This window comes from Lonchura striata, chromosome 1, assembly GCF_046129695.1.
Source record: "Lonchura striata isolate bLonStr1 chromosome 1, bLonStr1.mat, whole genome shotgun sequence".
Taxonomy (NCBI): domain Eukaryota; kingdom Metazoa; phylum Chordata; class Aves; order Passeriformes; family Estrildidae; genus Lonchura; species Lonchura striata.
In genome coordinates this window covers 71,981,000-72,002,529 of record NC_134603.1, presented here as the reverse complement: position 1 = coordinate 72,002,529, position 21,530 = coordinate 71,981,000, and the positions used below count along the sequence as shown (strand labels likewise).

The following is a 21,530-nucleotide window of genomic DNA, read 5'->3' as shown; positions in this document are numbered from 1 at the left end:
CCAGTGCACCTTCATATACTAAAACTTTGTGCTTAAATAGGAAAGTATTAAATTAAACTTTCTTAGAGAAAAACCATTAATTTGCAGGTGTTTTAATATAATACAGCACATTTTTTTGAAATTTCATTTCTATAACAGCTGGTTTTGATTAAACCTGCAACAGCAAAAATTTCTATCAACTTCAGTAATCAGCACAGAGAAATCCAAGGCAAACAAACCTGGGAAAACCAAGAAAAAGTGAAATTAATTCAAATTCAGAGGATGGTAGACAAAAAAGCATTAAATCTCCTAATACTAATCTAGAAAAAAAATTATAATCTGCATAGACTTTGGCAGAAACTAGAAAGGGAACTGGAGTAATTTGTGTTAGGCAACACAGAAGGTGACAGAGCTGAAAATACAATTTGAGACTTTAACATGCTGCATGTATGTTTAAGAAATTGAAATAACCCAGCAGCAAAATGTAAGAACTCAGTTACAGTATTTTTAAAACATTTGTTCACTCCAACTGTTAAGGATGCCATGATGTGAATATATTTTGGACTGTTGCAAAAAAAAAAACCCAAAATGTACATTTACATGTCACATATATTTTTGCAATGATAATATAGATGTTACATAGAATGATAGCAAATAAATAAAATATTATTACATTAATTTCCCTATAACAAATGTGTGATGATTTGGAGGCAGGGAGGGGCAACTTTCAAACATCATACACTCAGCTTTTGAGGTACTTGCTTTCTTATTTCAAACTATGAAAGAAAACCAGAACGGTCAGCACGGTTTATATGGTTTAATATAATTAATTCAGATATTATGCTCTGTGCCTTTCCACATGACTTGGAAAAGCTAACTCAAGTGCTTGAAAATTTTCTTAAAACTATGTGAATCAGCTCTGTAATTTCAAACAGCAAGGAAATGAGGTCTGAAGCAAAGGCAAGGTGCGCACTTATTGCTCCCAGTTATCAACAGGGTCTCCAGAACAATTCCAAAGCACGGCCCATACCAGCTATCACGAAGAAAATTACCGCAGCCAAAAACTGCACTGCTCTTCATGCCGCCTCACACGCGGTTTGGCAGAACAGAACAAAGCGCAAGGCGCAGAGTGCCAATTAGTCACTATTACAAGTATGATTTGACGTGCAGAGGACTCAACACCACGCTGCTAGCTGCCCGCGCCGCTCCCCTCTCCAGCAGGGCGGACGCGGCGGCAGCAGCCGCCCGTGCCGCCTGTGCCGCCCGAGGCGGGGCCGCGTCCCCGCCCGGCCGGGGCAGGCCCGGCCCCGCGCGGCGCCGCCCCCCAGCGGCCACGTTGACGGGGCGGCGGGGGCCGTGTTCGCCGGACCGCGCCGGGGCGCGGCGCCCAGTGCGGGAGCGGGCCGCTGCCGCAGTAAAAATGTCTTCGCCTCCCAAAGAGAAAGCAGAGACGCGGGCCGGACACCCTCCTGCTGGTACGGCCGCCGCTTCCCGTCTCTCCGCTCTTCCTCTTGCCACCCCGCGGGACGGGACGGGGGGGCCGGGGCGGCCGCGGTTCCCCGCCGAGTCCCCTCCTGTGCGCGCCGGGGCTGAGGAGAGAGAGGGCGGCCTCGGGCGGGTCCGGCCGCTGCCGGGGATGCGAGCCCGGGCGTGTCAGCCCCGGTAGGTCGGGCCCCCGGGGATGCGAGCTCTTCACTTCCCGGGCACGATGCGGCGCTCTGGCCGCGGGAGTTGCGTTGGGATCCCCGCCCGAGCGTGGGAGCTTCCCACGGCGCTCTCTGCCCTCCGGCAGCCTCTCCCGGTGGCGGGGCGACGCTCCCTGCCCTGCCTCTCCCCGGGGAGAGATCTGCTTGGGGCCAAACCCTCATCGGTGTGTGCAGCTTGGCATCTCCAGGCTTCCAGCCGGCAGGCAGACAGCCTGGTCTTCTCCGGCATCCCGCCCTCGAAAGGCGGAGGAGGCCCCCGCCTGGGGCTGCTAGTGGTGGGAAGGGGAGCAGTGTCGGCCCCGCGCAGCTTGCGCGGCTGGTCCAGCAGAGTGCACGCCGAATGTGAACAGACACTGAAAACAGGAGTGCTCTGCGCATCCATTTTGCCTGTGGGCATCACGGTGTGAGTGCCAGAGTGCCCTGCGCACTCCTGGCTGCGATTCTGGAGCCTGGCAGGGTAGGAAACAGGTAAGGGTGCTTGAGAAGTGCCCAGCAGAGGAGCTCCATCGCCTTCCGTCCTGCTGCTGTGTGCGAGTGGACGGTCAGGATGGGTGCTCCAGTGTGTCAGCTCCAGTGAGATGCTGCCATCTGCTCATCTTCCAGGGTCCACAGGTGGCAGCTCCTCTCTGTACACAGGTGGAGTTCAGTTCTTTGCAGAATCTAAGTTGTGTTCCTTCACGTACTGTTAGTTTTGCTTTTTACAGTTTTCTTAGAAAGGGGAACTTTGGTCCCTGCATCAGCAGCTTTATAAATGTCAACTAATGTTCCCCTGTGGAGTAGTTGGTAAGCTTATTTTTAAGTGTTTCAGTAAAAAATCTCGAGGTCACTAGTTTTATGTTCAGACCAATTGATAAGATTTAAAGCTAAATTTATAAACAGCTGTTGAACCATAATTGAATTCTGTGCTCTTTATAATGAGGACCTGAAATCCCTCTAAACAGAGGTGAGAAATAATGGCTTTGCTTTGTATAGCAGATACAGTTCAGCAGTGCAGTTGAGTCGGTTTCTTGGCCGAGCAGTCATTCCAGTCCTGCAGCCTCCCTTTTCATGGCATTAGCTCTTACCCAGCCTCTTGCTGAGCTTCTCAGGGAACAAACAAAAGCATCATTTTTCAGTGCTGACAGCTTTTGTTGCTCTAGGTCCTCGAGCTGGCTTGTCTTCAGGTACATGTCAGCTTCAGAGCAGAGGGATCATTAAGATCTTGCGCTGGTTTAGCTCTGTCTTCCAGCTATACCACTGATTAAATGAATGTGCTTTGCAGCTGTATTTTCTGATGTTGTTCCATGTTTGAGAGTTTTGCTTCAAAACCTGTCTTTTAAAACTGGTGAAAATTTTTGAAAGACCTGAAGTGAGCTTCTCTAGGCCACATGAGAAACTAGCAATGTACAGTGTACAAGCTCAACTGGAGTACAGTGCAGGTTTACTTTGCCATCAGAATGTTTCAGTTTGAGTTTTTTTCTTTGTAAAACATGGGCCCAAAAAGCCAGGGAATCTCAGGAAAATGGGAAACTGGACAGGACAAACGCAGGTCTGAACCAATGTAGTTAATCAAACGTTCTCCCTTTATTTGAGATAAGATGGTATTTTATATAAGCTTCTACATAGTTTACAGTGACAAAGACACTCTGATTGGCATACCAACATTATTTACCTTTTCCTTAAGGTGGTCAGACTTTTCACACTGCAGCTCTACTCTAATTCATGCTCGGATAGCTGATTACTTTGTAATTACCGTAACATAATTTCTTTGTGCGCCACAACTGAATTCTCACTGCCTCAAAGGCTTCAAGGCCCCATCAAGGCTGCTTATGAGGCCTAGTCTGACTGGGTAGCTCAAACCTGATTCCAAACATAAATCATGACCTCTGTCTCTCAGAAATTCTGTAACAATTCCCTCTTTTTCTTTTTGAGCTACCCAGGCTGACTTGAAGGCCCAGTGCACTATCTTTTGCATACACTATAATAAAAACAGTATAGAAACAAAACAAATAATAGTAATAAGAAAAAATACAATACCAAAATGAACTAAATCTTTAACTCAACTAGTAAAACCTAAAGAACTGATCCAATTAGCAAACAGAGGCTCTACAGCAATAAATTTCTTCATGTTGTTCTTCAATTGTGATAACTATTTGTGAATTGATTGAAAGCGGTCAGCCAAATTCATGCAGCACATGCCTTCAAATTTTTCGCACCCATGTCCTTGCGCTAGAAGAAGGAAATCAATGGCAGCTCTGTTTTGAAGAACTGCATGACAGGTACTACCTATATCTGTGGCAAGCTCACTTAACATTTTAGATGGAATATTTACTTTCCTGTCCAGCAGGCCAGGATGTTCAATTGTGTGAGAGCTTGCACTGAAGCAACTCGTGGGGTGAAAAATGAGGCTAGTATTACAGAAGTGCACCCCACTACATATTTCTCATGTTCTTGGTTGCCCTGTCTAACATGAAAGGAACAAACTTAATTATAAATACAAACTACATTTATTATAAACTTAATGTTATGCTTATAATTATCTAATTGATTGTCCCTCTTTTTCTTTTGCCATTGAAAAACAATGGCAAAATGAACAGAAAAATCACAGGCATTACTAAAACCCATTAAAACTTAGTAAAAAATTCTATAACATAATTAAAAATACACGTATGAAAAAACCCAAAGTCCACGATCTTCTGTGGGTGAAACACAAATCTTTGCACAATCCACTTTTGCTGTGCATCCTCTGATCCACTTGTGGAGAGATCAGTGCTCTCTTGAAATTGATAAGTCCAACATTCTTCATTGAAATCCATCTAGATTCTGCACCTGCTAAAACACAAACAAACCCAACACCCCCCACAGGGACTGGAGGGTCCTCTCTCAATTCTGTTCCCTAAAATTTGCATGAAGAAATGGAAATATCAACATCTTTGTTATAAACATGAAAAAACATCAAGAACAAAACAATGCATATAGTAAAGAAACTAACAACAAATAAAAATCAATCAGATAATACACTATTAACATTACATATAAAATCACAGTTACCAAGTGCTACACTATCAAATTGTCATCCCAGAGTCTGCAGCAGCTGATAAATCTTAAAACAACAGAGATTTGGATAAAACATGTCCAGATCAAAACTCCAAAACTCTCTTTGAGGCTCAGCTGCCCTACATGGTCAAATTGTCAAGCCAAAAGGACTTGAATACTTTTTGATGCAGAAAACACCTGGGTCAATCACACCATCCACATAGAGCCAGAGTTTGGCCAGAGCTCGAACTCTAATTGGAGGATATGTTTTAACACATTATAAAACAAAAGTCCTAGAAATAACAGTTATAAGTAAAAACCTATGATTAAAATTCTATCAAACCATTGAATAATTGAACCTGTCCAAAATTTCTTTCAAGACAAAAATTCTCTACATACAACAAACCCTTTCTTCAGAGATAGGAAAGTTTTGATGTCTGAAATCTTGAACCAAAATTTGGGCAATGAATTTTTAAAGGAAGATGAATTGCAGCTGCATAAAAGATTAGACCAAAAAAAAATCACGAGTAGTTAAAAAATCAAAACCACAGGATCCTGAAAAGAAACATCTTGCGATCAATCACCTAAAGAGACAATAACACATATGAAAACTGACTGTAAATACTATAACAACACCTTAATACCTTAATAATTCTTATCACAAAAATCAGACAACTCACATTGTATGATCAACCTATCAACAATAAATGTTTAAAATAGTTTAAGACAATCCTTTTAAAGCACTCATATAACATTAGTAACAATCACTACTTATCATTACCTACAAAAACTTAACAATCACTATTTATCGTATTATCTATAAAACTTAAAAATCGTCATTACTTATATTATTATCTATAAAAACCCAAAACCAGAAATTACAAACTCAATACCAACATTCCAGATGACTGACATTTTCTCAACTCTGTTTTCAGAGACATTTTTGGTAATTAAATTATTACTAACATTTCTATCTTTATACAGTGATTTTCATCCATATCATATTTGAAATAACATTGATTCACATAATGTTCATCCTTCTTGGTATCTTGGAAAACACTCGGTACTGCTGTACTTTTTCATTACGTCTTCTGACTCTTGTAAGGAATTGGAAAAGTGCTGTTGAACTTTTTGCTGTAGTGTTGCGATCCCGCCACCGGTGGCGCTGCTGCTCTCGGCGTTGTCGCTGCCATGGCAACCAGGACTGTGCCGCCATCTCCGCCGCCATTGCTGGGCGCTGCGGGGAGATGAGGGGCGGCGCCGCCTCGCTCCCGTCCTTGTTGTGTCACCGTGGGGATGGGAGAGGAAGCACCCCCGCCACGGCCGCGCCCCGCCTGCTCCGACTGCAGCGCGGCTGAGCCCCCAGGAACGCCCCTCTCCCCCCTTGCGCTGTTGCTCGGCAGCAAGGAGCCTTCCGTCTCTCGGCCGATGTCCGCCCCGCCCCGGGCTCGCCTCCGGCTCGGAGCCGCCCGGCCCCGCTCCGCCGGGCCCCTCGCCCCCCGCTCCGCGCTGCCGCTTCTGCGCCCTGCCCGGGCGGCTGGCCGGTGCTCGCCACCGCAGCCCGCTGCTCGCTGCCACAGACCGCTGCCTTAGTTCTGCCAACCCGTTTTGCAAGGGACGAGGAAGGGCTTTCTGTAACTTTTCTTTGTCTTTTGCCCACCGAGTAAATTGCTTGCATAAGATCTGACTCTTTTTATCTTTTTCCCTCTCTCAGAGAGGATATATGAAAGGAACCGCGGTGCTCTTCCTCGGACGCTCTCTATACGTCCCTTTTCTTTCCCTTCGCGGCTTACCTCCAGCCTCCGCGGGTTGCTGCGCTCGCTTTTCTTCGGCAAGGCAGCATCCCGCTCCAGCTCCCGGCCCCGGCCACGTCCACACCCGCCGTTCGGGTTCCTCGTGAACGCCGGGGACTTCACTGCTCCAGCGGACTCTCGCAAACAAACAGCGATGCGAAAAGTCTTTTTCCTCCCGTCGGGAACGGCCCGATTTGGAGTCTGGAGACTTCTGCTCTGTTTCACCTGATCCCCGTTCACACAATGTGAATTTGGGATCCCAGTCCCGTCGCCATAAAGCGATTTGGACCTTAATTTTCGTCGCGCAACTCAAACTCGGCTCCCCATAACCCTAAGAGTAATTTGAGAGCTTTATCGGAGCCTCCTGGTTCCCTGGTCCGGCGCCACTAAAAGCCAGGGAATCTTAGGAAAACGGGAAACTGGACAGTGGTTAATCAAACGTTCTCCCTTTATTCGAGATAAAATGGCAGTTTATATAAGCTTCTACATAGTTTACAGTGACAAAGACACTCTGATTGGCATACCAACATTATTTACCTTTTCCTTAAGGTGGTCAGACTTTTCACACTGCAGCTCTACTCTAATTCATGCTCGGATAGCTGATTACTTTGTAATTACCGTAACATAATTTCTTTGTGCGCCACAACTGAATTCTCACTGCATCAAAGGCTTCGAGGCCCCATCAAGGCTGCTTATGAGGCCTAGTCTGACTGGGTAGCTCAAACCTGATTCCAAACATAAATCATGACCTCTGTCTCTCAGAAATTCTGTAACAGGCCCACGTATGAACTGAGGAACACCTTCAACTATGTGCTGTTTAAGGCATCCGTGTTTGGGTTTTTTTCCTATTTTTTGTGATCACGCAAACAAAATTTATCTTTGGAAGAAAGGTGATCACTGAGCCTGTTATTGAGGCCAGAAAAAAACTAATGCTTTACCATATCTTCAAGTCGCTTTGGGAAGAAGATTTTTTGAAACTGTTTTGCACTTTGGTCTTTTAACATTGGGAAAATCCACAAGTGTTATGACTAGCAAGAGTATATATTTACTCTAGTGGCTGAAGATAGGTTTTAATCTACTATCTCAATTTTGTTTAGATCCTTGAATATTGGAATAATGCAGTAGATCAGTCTGCAAACAAGTTTTAATAAAATGAAAGTAAGAAATTCTTTAAAAGAATTAACACAGGTGGAATTTTATTCATAAATAACAAGGCAAATTTCTATCCAAGAAAACGTGTGAATAGGGAATCTCTTGTGATAAATGGCTTAAAAGCCTAGGTTTTGCTGCATACAGTTCTATAAAGAGACCTGTAATTACAGACATGACTTACCTTACTGACTATGTAAGTTTGGAAAGATTTGGGTCATCAAATTAAAAGCAAAATTGACAAATCTTTTGTTTTTCAAGTGCACCATTGGCCCTTGCTTACTGACAGCACTGCGTTCCTCTCTGCATTGATCTTTCACTTAGAGGGAAAAGAAAAGGCACTTGAAAAGACAAAGGGTAATGAAATGGAAAGAAACCTCAAGACCTCAGTGCCGGAAGTGACTTTGACCTCCCCTCTGAAATTTAAGAGGGCACTAACTTAATCTTTATTAAATATCCGCCTGTCAGTGAGATCAAGTGTGCCCATAATACATTGCTGAGTATGTTTGTACAATTCCTCTGAAGAGATCTGTGTAATTATGCTTTAGTTGTTCATCTAGTGCATACTGTGGAAGGTGATTGTGTTAATAGTGTATTTATGTTTTATGATAGATTTGTGAAAATAGGTGTTTTTTTGTACATTAAAAAATAGCTCTGAGCTGAGATTTCTGTGAAATGAAGGCATATAATACCTCCTCTTCTTACTTTGTTGAACACTAATGCATGCTCCCTTAATCTTGTACAACTGCATATTTTGTGTTTCCTTTTTCATACATCTTGTCGTTGTAACAGAATCTGTTATTACACTACATAAGAAATTAATTATTATTTTAATGTTGAATGCATACTCAAGGAAAATGAAAGCTGCAAAGACTGTTGGTTGTACTCTGGATTTGTAAAAGTTCTGTACAGTTGTGGTGACCAACGGGTGATGTGGGCTGAGCTGGAAGGTTTCTCTGGGAGGGACTGCCTCAGGTCTGCACCCTGAGCGAGCTGGGGCTAGGGCATCCCTGACCTGTGGTGCTTCTCTAGGCACTTAGTACTCGCTCCAACTCAGTGGGGTTTATTTCAGAATTCAGTTTCAGAGAGGAGTCCAGCAGTGGGGGCAGGGAAGAAAAAGTTGAATGCTTCCTGACTCCAGATCAGCTTGAGTGGTAATTGATTAACACAGTTATAATACATTTCCAGGAGGAGTAGTCATACCCTTATGAGGAACACAGGCTGGCATTCACAGGACTGACAAGGTAGTCCTGTTTGCCTTTCGAGGGCAGAAAACATGACATATGATAATTAAAATTCAAAACTTGTATTCAGTAGTGAAGCAGATAACTTGTTACTCTTCTGAGTGTGCTGGCAAATGATCCCTTCTTTATTTCATGCTTTAGTAAAGGCTTAGGGCCACTTGGCTGTCACCAGTCCAGGGAGCCTTAGTACCTGAGTTCTGCACTTGTTCTTCAGCACAGGAGCTGCCTTCTTCGTAATCCCAACACAGAGTCATTGACACCGTCCACTTCTGGACACTGCAGTCTGACAGTGTTCTGGAAGGTGGTTTATCAGTTGTTTAAATCCTTTGCTGGATAAGGAAATCTGAGCTCTTTTAAGGATGATTTTTAAGTAACAAAATCACCATGGTAAGCATCTGTCAAATTATGTAGTAAATGCTAGGCAAGTAGGAAATAGATGATTCCTCATAACTCCTGGGAAAAATCTCACAAGTGTTGAGTGGGTTTTTCATTAGTTTCTTGGATGTAATCAATTCTTCTCTTGTCACACCCTGAGGTAATGTAGCTTAGCTGATACCTTTTGAAAAGGAAGGTGAATTATGCTGCAAGAGTATTTATCATCTTAAACTAAATCTCCTGAAACTGGATTGGGGGATATGAGCATGCTGTGTCATGGGTGGCAGATAAGTACAGAAAGCTATCTAATTTTCACTTCTGGTCTCACAAATACATATGATTATTGTAGCTGCTGGTTCCTTCTGCACAGTAACCTTGGATTGCTAAATATAATTCAATTATGCACCAAAGTACTTCAAGCTGTATATACTATGCCTGACTATATTAGTTAAAAAAATCACATTTAAAATTCTAAGTTGCTGCATTAGTCACTATTATGCCTTTTTATTTGCCTGGTTATTTGCTTTTTAATCCCTGCTTCTTAATTCTGCATACAGGCAAATCTGAATGTGTTAGCTGTGTAATTTTTCCAGCGACAGATTAAGAAAAAAGGAATGGCTGGTGGCATGATGATACACAGTGTGAGAGGAGAGGCATTTTAGATCAAAATTAGCAATAATCTTCAGGTGTCATTGTCTCCAGTTTTCTATTAGATGTTGAAGGACATGGAAATGTGTGTATTGTTCAGAACTGTTTTTTGTAACCCTGACAGATGTTGCTCTGGCGACAGCATCTTCCATGAAAAGTCATTTGAAACAAATGACAAAAGGTCCTGACTGTGCAATGGTGTTAAATTTAGAAATTAATTAAAATAAATTAACAATTTATAAATAAATGTAAATAAAGCATAGCAGTACTTTGATTAATTGAGATGTTAAAAGAAGACTACACTTGGCAAAACTCAGTGTTTACTTTTGCAAACAAATTTCTAAGGAACTTGAATCAAGAAAAATTAATTGGAATTTTAATTTTTGCTTCACTTCAGGCAACAAAGAAATGTAGTTTTCTACAAAGAAATGTAGTCTTTCTTTCCTTGTCCCATGTGAAACATTTCTGAAATTAAAGTTTTAGGCTGGAGAGGGAACACAAAATCATTAGTGATTTGGGTTTGGGGTTTTTTAGTGCATGATAAGAGGACACAGTTTTGATAGTTTTTAAAAGATATTTCCTTGAGTTTGTCTGTTGATTGCCTGTCTTTAGTTAAGGACCTTTATTGAATTAGAAGTTTATCATTCAAATATCACTCAGAACTTAAAATCTGTTTTTAAAAGACAGGGCCAAAGAGCTTTCTCCTGGAGCAGGTCAGTTTCTCTTTCCTGCTTTCCTTCACCCAGGCTCTAAAATTTATGCACAGCAGTGGTCTTTCCATTGCTGTCGTGGTTCAGAACTGGGAATTAAACTTGTGTCTAGGTTTCCAGGATAGCACAGAACAGCTGTGAGGTGCCCTGCTCCCTCTGTGGCAGGACACAGGAGGGCTGTCAGAAGCACAGCCTCCCTGTCCCTGCCAGCTTCAGCTTCTCGGAGTGATGCTCTGGCATCCTGCTCTGTCCAGCTGTGACACCTCTGCCGGGGCTTATCACAGATGCTGTGTGAAGGCACTGTGAAACACAAACCAGCAAGTCTCTAAGTGGTTTTATTGACTTATGACCACTATAGTGGTTTTCTGATGTGGTTGCTGATGGCAGTGTAACCCATCCAACTAAGCTAATGAGATGTGTCATCTTATCCTGTGCTGTCCTGTAAGCATGTGTAGCAATTGTTGAAGAAAAAGTACATTATTGAACCAGAACGCAGATCAAGAGCAACCTGTCTGTTGCTCTGCTTAGGAGCTGCAGTGCTAAGCCTGGCTTGGTTCCTGTCTTAGATTGCACCTTGGAGTGGATAAGTGATGCACATAAGTGGATCTGCTTTCACTTCTTGTTTTGTGTTTCAAAGGGCTTCTTTCATGTTTTCATTTCTAAAAGTTAAATGATGCAAGAATTAAAAATGTTCTAAGTGCTCATATGTTTTGCAAACCAAAAAGCTCTGTTCTAAATATAAGTTAACAGTTCTCCTAAATTTTGCTTTTTATGACACTATTTGTGAAGTACTTCTTTGTATAAATACCATTATTATAGATGTCATTTTTAACATGAAATGACAAGTCAGTTTCTTTGTTTTGTGGCCTCTTGTGTAGTGTTATGTGTTATTGCCTCAGTTTCTTCTGACTGCTGCAAGTTAGTATGGGGTGGAGGGGGAATTACAACAGATTTTGAGTTTTCTAAAATGTCATTGGAAGCAGGTGGTAAAATGAGCTGCAGCTTCTCAGGATAAGCAAATACAGCATCATGTGAAAGAGAATGTGGTCCTGAAGTAGATGTGGTCCTGAAGTAGCTGTTCTTTAGGCTTGCCACTTTTTAACACTTTGTGTCTCTTTTTCAAACTGTGTTTATTATTAAATTACTATGCAAAGTATCAGGAGGGAAGCAGGGTAGGTCATCCTTACATTCTTCACCTAACATGGATTTGACTGAGGTTTGTTGTTATCCATTTAATTTTCATTCTAGTGAAAGCTGGTGGGATGCGGATTGTGCAGAAACACCCACACAATTCAGATGCCAAAGAAGAAAAAGATAAGGATGACCAAGACTGGGAAACCAGCAGGTGAGCACTTTAATCTGGTGCATGTGCTACAGTGAATTTCCATGACCTTGGACCATATCACCAGTTTGTTTTCCTTGTGACTAGCAGACCAAAGGTGCTGTTGTTTTTGTATCATAAAGCAGTAGCAAGTTGGGTGCTTCTTCAAGAGAATTGGGGAATTTGGAAACTTTCATATCTGAGCCTTCTTTAAAGGATCCTGCCATGTAAGAGAGGGCTGGAGAAAAAAGTACAATAGAGGTAAAACCTCAGTTTTCCTAAAATGTTTCAATTCAGACTGTTCAGAAGCATAGAGGCTAGGCATATTTGGACACAACTATTAAGCAGGCAGTCCATATATGAGGTGGTCTTTCTGTGTGCTGGGTGTTTCCTTTTACCCTTTGGCCCCTAATCCTGTGTCTGTTTGGTATTTAACAACGGTGCTTTAGAAAACACAAATAAAAATATATGGTACTAATATTATCTGCTTTTCTTTTAGGTGGGAATCTATCAGTTTTGGTGGTGGAGGATATGACTGCAGTTACTTAGTAGTTTTAACTAGATTTATCGGATTACTGCCATTTAGAAATGCAAACAGGGAGGTTCAATGGACTGTTGCTGGTTTTCTGTTTTTACAAAAGCCACCTGGTTTTATGCTGCTTTCCTCAGCTAGCTGTTTTTTTTCCAGCCAAGACTATTTACCTGAAATATTTAGCTACTAACTTAGGGCATGAGTTTGTCCTTGCTATTTGCTCAAGTTAAAAAAACAAACCAGAGAACCATTCCTGGTGTTTTGGTTAAGTAGACTGACTTAGATTATATTTCTTTTACATGTAAAATAATGGTAATAAATAAGCATTGTGAAAATGTCTAGAAATAAACCTGAATGTGTTTACTTACTTGAATAGGAAACACATTGCTGAGAAGGGAAAAGTAATTTTAATTAATAAATTAAAATGCCAGGCAGGAGAATTAAAATTTTCTTCATCAACCAAGTTGATCATCTTTTAATTCTGCACTGTGACACATAAGTTGAAAGAGTCTGTATTGCAGTCAAGTTCTGTCTAAAGTAAGAAATTTTATCTTGGGGTCAGTTTAAACTTTGTTCAGGGATACATCCTTTTTTTTGAGGTGTGTTGACCTTGACTGGTCAGCTAGTGTCCACCAAGCTGCTCTATTACTCCCCTACTCATCAGGATGAGGAGAGACAAAGTCAGATGAAAAAAACACATGTATCAAGATAAGGACATTTTAATAAAGCAAAAGCAAGGGCCATTCATGGGAGCAAAGGAAAATAAAATATGTATCCACTATGTCCCATCAGTAGATGATGTCCATCACTTCCTGGGAAGCAGGATTTCAGTATATGTCAGTGATTGCTCTGAAAGCCAAACATCATAGTAACGAATTTTCCCTGCCTCCTCCTCCTTTTTCCTAGTTTTTGTTGCTAAGCAGATGGCATGGCATATTCCCTTGGTCAGTTGGGGTCAGCTGTCCTAGTCAGCTGTCCTAGCTTTGTCCCCTCCCAAGATCTTGTCTACCCACTGCCTGCAGGTAAGAGAATAATGCTGGAGAAGCAGCTTAGGTTCTGTGTAAGTGCTGCTTAGCAGTAGCCAAACCTGGTGTGTTTTATGTTATGTGGTGTGTCTAGTGCAAAGCACAGCACTGTGAGGGCTGCTGTGGGGAGAATTTACCACCTCAGCCAGACCCAACACAGTGTTATATACCTGCTTGTCTTTCCCTAGCATGCCAGCCTCATGGCGAGGAGCCTCATTACGATACAAATGACAAGACTTCTTGTGCCTGTTCATAGATCTAAGCCTCTCTTGCAACACAGCACCTGCTTTATTCCCTTCTTCAAACAAGATTATGTTTTCCGTGTTTCACTCAAATAATGTAGGGAAAAGTTAAAATTTAACCTTGATTTTTGTGGCTGTGTGTCTGCTGCAGCAGGTGCTGTGATATAGTAGAAGCACATCTGTAGGGGTAAGCAGCAGGTGCTGAGGACTTCATGTTCACACTGTGTGTGTTTTAGAGGTTAATTAGTTTGGTCATTTGGACTGAAGGACCAATCCTAGCTGACATGTGTTAGATTTTTCCTTGAAATGTGTGTGTCAGTTTAGCATCACCTCAGGGATACCCTGAGACCAATCCCCAGTGAGAAACAAAACCTAGGCAGCTAGGGTGGAATGAGTGGGCACTCTTGATTTGTAGATGCTAACAAAAACAAACTGTATTTTAATACTGTGAGCAAAGGTTATGCTTTTAATACAGAGGAGGAAGTTTAATGACTTCTAGAGCTATCTTATTAACTAGCTGTGGCACCTCAAAATCCATGCCTTTGTTCACCCAATCTGTTGATTGTCAAAATATGCACTTTGAGTGTGCCCTTTGCTTTAGTTTTCATGTAGAGGATACTTTATTGGTTTGTATTAGGCACTTGTACATACAGTTATTCTGAGTCTGTGTATCAGACTGAAAGCATTTAGCTGAACTATTTTATTTCTTTGATCAAATCCTCTTGAGAAAGAAAGCAGCAGGAGGACATAAGAAGCATAGTTAGGTGGGAATTAATATGAATTATAATATAAGTTTGTTTACAAGTAAAGAGAAGTTGTTTTCCTGGTAGAACTGCGAGCCTTTTGTGTATGTAAGGGAAAGGGTTTAATGTTCTTTTGTAGGCTCCTTTGGGAATACTTGCAGAACTCTAGTAGCAGTACAAGCTATGTGAGAAAGAAGGTATTTAGCCATAGACAGAATAAGCTAGTCTAAATGAAATTAGGTTTGCAGTGCATAAGCTGCTTTTGTGCTGGAAGGTGCAGTCCCCCAGGGTTTGTGTCTGCTCCAGATGATTTGTAGTGCTGTTTGAAAACCCTTGGATTTCTGATGTGTGTGAGGGGTGGTTTATCAGGAAATGGGTATGTCAAGAGGGGTGAAGTGAGCATTGCTGCTTTCTCCAGCACCAATATATATGTACTTCTGGAGCTTAGTTAGCTGGTATTTTGTATCCCTTTGTTAAGCAGATATGGAAACATCTGTGTTTTAAACTTTGTACTTGTCATGGTTTTAGTCTTTGCCATTTAAAGGTGGTATCGTTGATATGATGCAATCTCTAGTCCCATTGCATCTGAAGTCAAAAGAAGCAAACAGCCCTTCAGAAAATCTCTGTCAGCTGATATGGGCAGCTGACAAAATAAGAAAACAGAGAAGAGTAATTTGTGTGTGAAGAGAGGGAGGCTAGGATGAGTCATTACTTTAATCTCATTGTAAATTTACCTGAAGACAGATTAGTGGAACTGGTAGTAAATGGAAAAAAGAATTCAGTCTTTCCCAGAGTTCTCTGGGAACTCTGAGAGCACATGGCTTCTCTGTAATGTCACAGATCTAAACAGTTGCTGAGCAAGAAAACTTCAGTTCGTAGAACTATTTGTGGCTTTGGAGACAGCTGGTGTTGTTTTTGCAGCTTTCAGGAAAAGACTTGGATCAGTGTTCCTAGTCTTAATGTAAACGAAGCTGACATAGGTAAACACCCCTGACATAGTGCTGTGATAAGGGTGACTTTAACATTCACCAGGTAGGTCTTTGATGTTTTCTTTTTCTCAGTTGTTTAGCAACTTGCAGTCCAGTTACTGTAACTTACACTGCAAAGTATTTTACTCAGTTCTATTTCCTAAAATAAAATTATGACAACCTCCCATTTCATGAAATTGTAGGGAGACTTGTCAGGGTGGTGATTTGTGATCCCTTAAAACAATATGTGATAGGATCATTTGCATAAATTGAAACTTTTCCCGCAGGGCAGGTCTCAGCCTTGAGTTGTAGCAGAAATAATTTTATATGTTTAGTATATTTATAGTTTTAACTTAAAAAGGAATGCCTGGATATGATTATATGGTCCAGGAGACTCAATGAAAGAAAGTTGCACAGTTTGGTGTAGGTGAACTAAAGATATGTGTGGCATCCAAAGCTAGTGGCTCCCCCATGGTCAGGGTATCAGTGTTAAACTGTACTGCGTGGTAGCATCCTCGGCCCACTTTATTTTCAAAATGAGTCATTTTGATCAACCTGTTTAGGGCTAAGATTCTGCCGGCTGAACTTCTGTACTGATGAATTACTGATTTTTCTTAGGGTTTTGTAATTTCTTAACACTTCTGTTGGTTTGTATTTTTGGATACGGTTGCAGTTTTTATTGATTGACAGTCATACTGATTGCTGCTGGAAGCTTTTTTTGTGATGCTAGAGGTGGCTGAAACATAGAAATAGAAGTTATAAATCAAAAGCCATCATTTTTCAGGACTGTATGTTGTCATAGAAATTATTTAGAATGAATAGGCTACTCAAAGTCCTAGGCTTTATTAAAAGTCCATTAATGCCTGTTTGACTGAGATTTGCAGTATCATCTGCATTCCTGTGCCAGCAGCTGACTCTAGACATAATAAATACTCCTGAAAGACAGATAATATGAATTGAGAGCTGCATGTTCACTTTTGCACAAGAGATTCATTAATTGTCACTCTGGGATCTCAAGAAAAAGAAACTGGAATTATCTATCAGGATCTGGATTAAAAAAAAATATTTGAAGTATCTGGCTTGTTTTTAACAAATAGGGTAAACTGCAAAGGCTTTTATGTCTTAAAGACTCTTGCCTTCTCTTGTTATATTTCTGAAACAAAGTTGGTAATTACCATGATTTAATTACTCAAGATAAACACACTAGTGTAGTTTCTCTATATATATGTAAATTGTATGTGTTTTGTATCTTGAGCCTACCTGGAAATTGTGAACCCAACATTATGCCTGACTTTTGTGAAGTGGATATTTGCCTTTCATCCATTGGGTGAAAGGAAGAAAAACAAGAGAGTAATTTAGAATGTTGACTCAGAAATAAAATTATGCTGATGAAGCATATGGGTGTTTGTATGTCAAAGAGTACTCTCAATACTTAGGTGAGATTGGAGTTCGTCAAAGGCCCCTGTTATCCTTCAGTGTTACTTGTTAAGTCTGAATATGCAAGTTGAGCTAAACCTGTTTTTTTCTTTCGGAAGTGCAATGAAAATCTCAAAAGCTTGGCTGCAGGTATATGCTTTCATTCAAGAGTAAATTTGTTTTTCCTTTCCCTCACTTTGCTCTGCTGCAACTGACAATAAATAAGTCACAGGCATTATTTCCTTTTTTTTTTATTTGCCACTGAAGATTCTCCTGTCATTAAAATATTCTTAGTCTTTGCCTTGTCATGACCCATGTTGACCAAACTTCTGACAGAATTAAAAAATATATAAATTGGTTATATAATTAAGCCATTAGAGAAGGTTTGTATGTGTGTTTATATTCTGAATATGGAAGTGTTTTAAACCATTTCTGTTCTTTGTATTTTATTGTTCTGGGTGTTTTAGCTGGGGTAGAAAGTCTAGAGTCAAAGTTCTGACCCTTTAGCTTGGGAATAACTGCTCTTCAGGACAGCTAAGATCTAGGAAATGATGTGTTCAGTTCACTTATATGCACATCCTTTAGGAGGTAGTCTCTATCACATATGAAGATGTTCCAGTCCAGGTGGTTCTGATGTAGTTTGTTGTAGAGTCAACAGGTGTTTGACAGAGGGAAATCTTGAGAGTTCTATATGTAAACAAACAAAAAAACCCTCCAAACTTTGCAGCATGTTAAACATGGAAACCAAACCCATATAAATGTGAATGGGTAAAAATGAACTTCCATAAATACTTGGAGTGAATAAACCATTAGTGTTCCTCCCATGAAGTTCACCTACATAAAGCTGAAAAAGACCTCGTTACCTATGTTCATGCATCTGTAAAACCAAAGTACTGGAAATGTAAGCAGGCATTGACTCAGTGTGATGAATATTTAAGGTTAAAAGAAAGAGACAGGTCAGGACAGATAGACTGCTACACCTTCTGTTTAAGTTTCTGGAGAGGAAATGTGCAGCTTTGGTGGGTAGAGGACTGATTGAGTCCCCTTTTGCTTCAAAGGTCCCTTGGGCTATTGTGTCAGTGGAGGCAGCCCTGAAGGAATGAACTGGTACTCTGTAAAAGCATCTGTCATTCTCTTCTTGGACAGAATTCAAATTTCTTCCACCATATTTCTAACTGTTTCTTTTTTCCCCTCTTTATGGCCTGATTGTGTTACCTCCATGAGCTGATAAGGTTGCACAAAAGAGGTTATGTTTATAGATTGTATTGTCATTTTACATTTGACCTTGTAAAAAATGAAATTTGGTTAAATGTATAGATATAATGGATATGACTCAGAGGTTTTTATTCCTGTCTTTGGCCTTTAAACTCTTGTTACTCAGATATGGAGCTTTGGAGGCCATTGGCCTTAAAAATGAAATGTCTGGTGGAAATGCAATGGAAAAGGAACCTGACTGTGAATACGGTGCTTGTGGTTTCTGAGAAAGATACAAATTGCAGCAAATGTTGGGTGTTGCCCAATGGTCATATTAGAGCTTTGTGTGACTAACTTTTTCTTTACTTGGCTAAATATTCCAAAGATTAGAAGAAGGTTCTGCTGGAAAAAGGCTGTCAAATAATTGCAACTATAATTTTGTAATATTATTAAGCATAACACTGAACATAGCTCAGTTAGGGAAATAGCTTCCTACCTTCTCTAAAATATCTTTATTTCCAAAAAAGAGTCTGTGCTTAGTGCTTGGTGTTTTTTTAATCCTTTCCCCCTTCTTATCTTTATTATTTTGGACTTAAATTTACTTCACAATTAAGGGAATAGCTTCTTAATAGTGTTACACCATTCTCCTTTATATTAGTGGCATTGTCTTCAATGCATTTATCTACTTTATTATTCATCTTTGTGTCTCTATCTTTTGTCTAGAGTTTTTGCAATTAGCAGATGCTCAAGTCCGCTGAAGTTCATACATACATACTTTTGATTAGTTATAAAACCTGAAAACAATATTAGCTGTGTTCATGTGATTTTTCAGAACAATACCTTCTGCAGATGACCAGTTACTTTGAGAAGTAGCAAAGTAATTGCTGTGACCTCTGTTGAACACTATCAAATGTCTATGCAGTAGTAGAATTAAGTGTATGTACAGAGAATAGAAAGTAATACTGATTTTTAAATGCAGAGGTACTGTAAAGCAAAAAAATGAGCTGTGACTATCTCTATTTAAGAGCTGAAAATATCTATGAATGTACGGAATGGAGAAAAAGCTAGGCAAGATTATGAATGAAGCAGTCTCATACAGAAAGATGAGAGCTTTCTGAAAGACTGTTTTATGCTTCCAGTATTTCTTGATGATTGAAGCAATAAGTTGATAAATCCATCAATGTAAGTGCCAGTTATGACATTATATGGATAGTTCTTTTCACATTCCTGAAGTGCTGTGTGCATGTGTGAAAGAACTAAAAAAGATCTGATATTTCTCCCCCTCAAAGGAATAGAAGATAATGCCATCCAGCTCAGCGAGAGCCAGGTTCTGTCCTGAAAAAACATATGCTCTCTTATGAAATTAGCTGGAAAGCTGAGTTGAATTGTCAGCCAAGTTGGTGTAAGAAAAAAGATTTTAAAAGAATGAAAGTCTTTAATTTGTATTCTGTGTGATGAGGAAGATGAGAACAGCTTTGTCATATATGAGAGGAAAATGGATGGGAAGCAGTATCTTTACTGTGGCACAGCTTAGTTAGCACAGCATTCCATGTCAGTACATAAAAGTCAATGATCTTGAACTAATAGCTTGTGTGGTATTTTTGCTAGTTCTTTCCTGTCATTATCTTTCTGAAGTATTAGAATGCATGGGATGAAGGTGACTATGGCAGTCTGTAAGCACAGGCATTACAAAGCACAAAAATTTTCAAACCCAGTACAGTCAAATCCATTTCACTGTGCTAACTGAGCCCAAATCTCTATTATTTAAGTGTTCAGCAACACTCAGAGTATTTCTAAAGCTAAAGGTATGAATTTCTCCTAGAAAAAGCTTGCAGAGGACCAGATGCTACTCATTTATTTAGCATCAAAACCCTATGTTTGAAGTGATTTCACCAAGAGCTGAAAATGAGTAGGAGGTGCATGCGATTAACACTGTGTGCCAAGGAGGGGGATCTTTTTCCAGTAGCAGCTTTTTCTCCTTTAAGTTTCTTCTGTCTCCCCTGCATCAGGCACCAAACTTTGAAGTAGCTTAATATTAAAACAAGCTTTGAATTATAATTTCTTAACTGTCCCTGTTCCAAGCAGGAGGAAATTTATTTCACTCCCAGCTGCTCCCAGAATGCTGGTACTAGAAGTAAGAGATACATGGGAGATAGATAAGAACAACACTGAAAGCATTTGTTACATTATCATTAGAGCTTTATTTGGTCTGCTGTAGCAGATAATAGTCCTGTTCACTCACTACATTGCTTCTTGAGGGAGTGTTCACTGCAGTTGGCTTGCTGCCTTCTCATATTAGTGTAACATTTTAATGACCACATCTTGGTCACAGACATCATGTTAAATAGATGGCAGTTAATAAAAATATTTTAGCAACATTCACACAAATCTTAATGTAGAAAATTGCTGCCTCTCCAGGACGGTTTGGGAAGAGATCTCTCAAGGCTGCTCTTGGGGGATCAGGTTTATTGGGGATGCAGAAAGGTCCTGCCTTGTGCTCCTAGACGCAGCACGTGGCAGGGCTTGAGAGGGTGTGGGAGGGAAGAGACAAAAGGATGCTCTAGGAGAGGGGAAGTTCCAAGAGAGGGGAGGAAATTCCAAGAGACCGTGTGGCCCATTGAAGCCCCCTTTTCAAGGAGCTTCAAGGTGGGCTGGAACAAGGCTCGGGCCAATGGGGTTACAGGCACTTGATGTTTTAGGGGAGGGTTACAGGTGCAGGGTGAACCATACATCTTTTGGGGTGTGAGATGGAACAGTGCACTTGACCCCAGGACCCATCTGTAGGCAGGGGTGTTGTCCGGCTAGCTGGGAGAACTGTTCTCATCCTGGCTGTATTATTTATGGATAATCATATTTATCCGCAACATCTTAGTTCTGGTGAATTTCAGTTTCTCTGAGACATATTCCTTAGAATATATTTAGTGCCTGGATCTGGTACTGTATTCAAAGGGCAGCTGGCTTTGTTGCTGCTGAGTACAACCAAAGTGGTTAGTTCTTTTCCCTAATAATCTTGAAATTTATCTTTTTTCTTTTTTTTTTCCCCAGCTTGTTAGAGCTGTACTTAAGTACTAGGCTAACTCTCAGTTACGTCCAGCTTCATCTACACCTCACACTGCAGTACTGAATCAAACAGTCCCTGAAATCCAGGTACTTCGAGTGTTGAGTGTTTGCCCATTGCTTTCCAAACCCTATTCTAAAGCCTTGTGGTTTTTTTTACTTTAAATAAATAAATTAATGCAAAACTCTGGGTGTTACAGTGGAAGAGCTAGGCTGGATTTTTTGTGAGAACTGTTCAAGCTGAAGTGTCTCTTTTGAGAGTATTTGGAAATACCAAAAATGTGCAGAATAATTCAGTAAGTAAAATCTCATTACCCACTGTGTGCATCCTTGTACACCTTGAATGTTGCTAATAAGCTTGACTACATTCCAGTGCTGATGGTCAGTTTCCTGAGAAAGCAACCTCATATGAA

General features: G+C 40.7%; 1 protein-coding gene across 1 annotated transcript in view; it reads left to right on the top strand.

Moving 5' to 3' along the window:
• The first annotated feature begins 1,309 nt into the window (after positions 1-1,309).
• Positions 1,310-21,530, top strand: part of DAP (death associated protein) — a 56,868-nt gene continuing 36,647 nt past the window's right edge. Inside the window, exons 1-2 of the mRNA XM_021538416.3 lie at positions 1,310-1,454; positions 11,868-11,964. Coding sequence (XP_021394091.1) covers positions 1,400-1,454; positions 11,868-11,964 — 152 coding nt within the window. The 5' untranslated portion in view covers positions 1,310-1,399. The remainder of the gene's footprint in view (positions 1,455-11,867; positions 11,965-21,530) is intronic.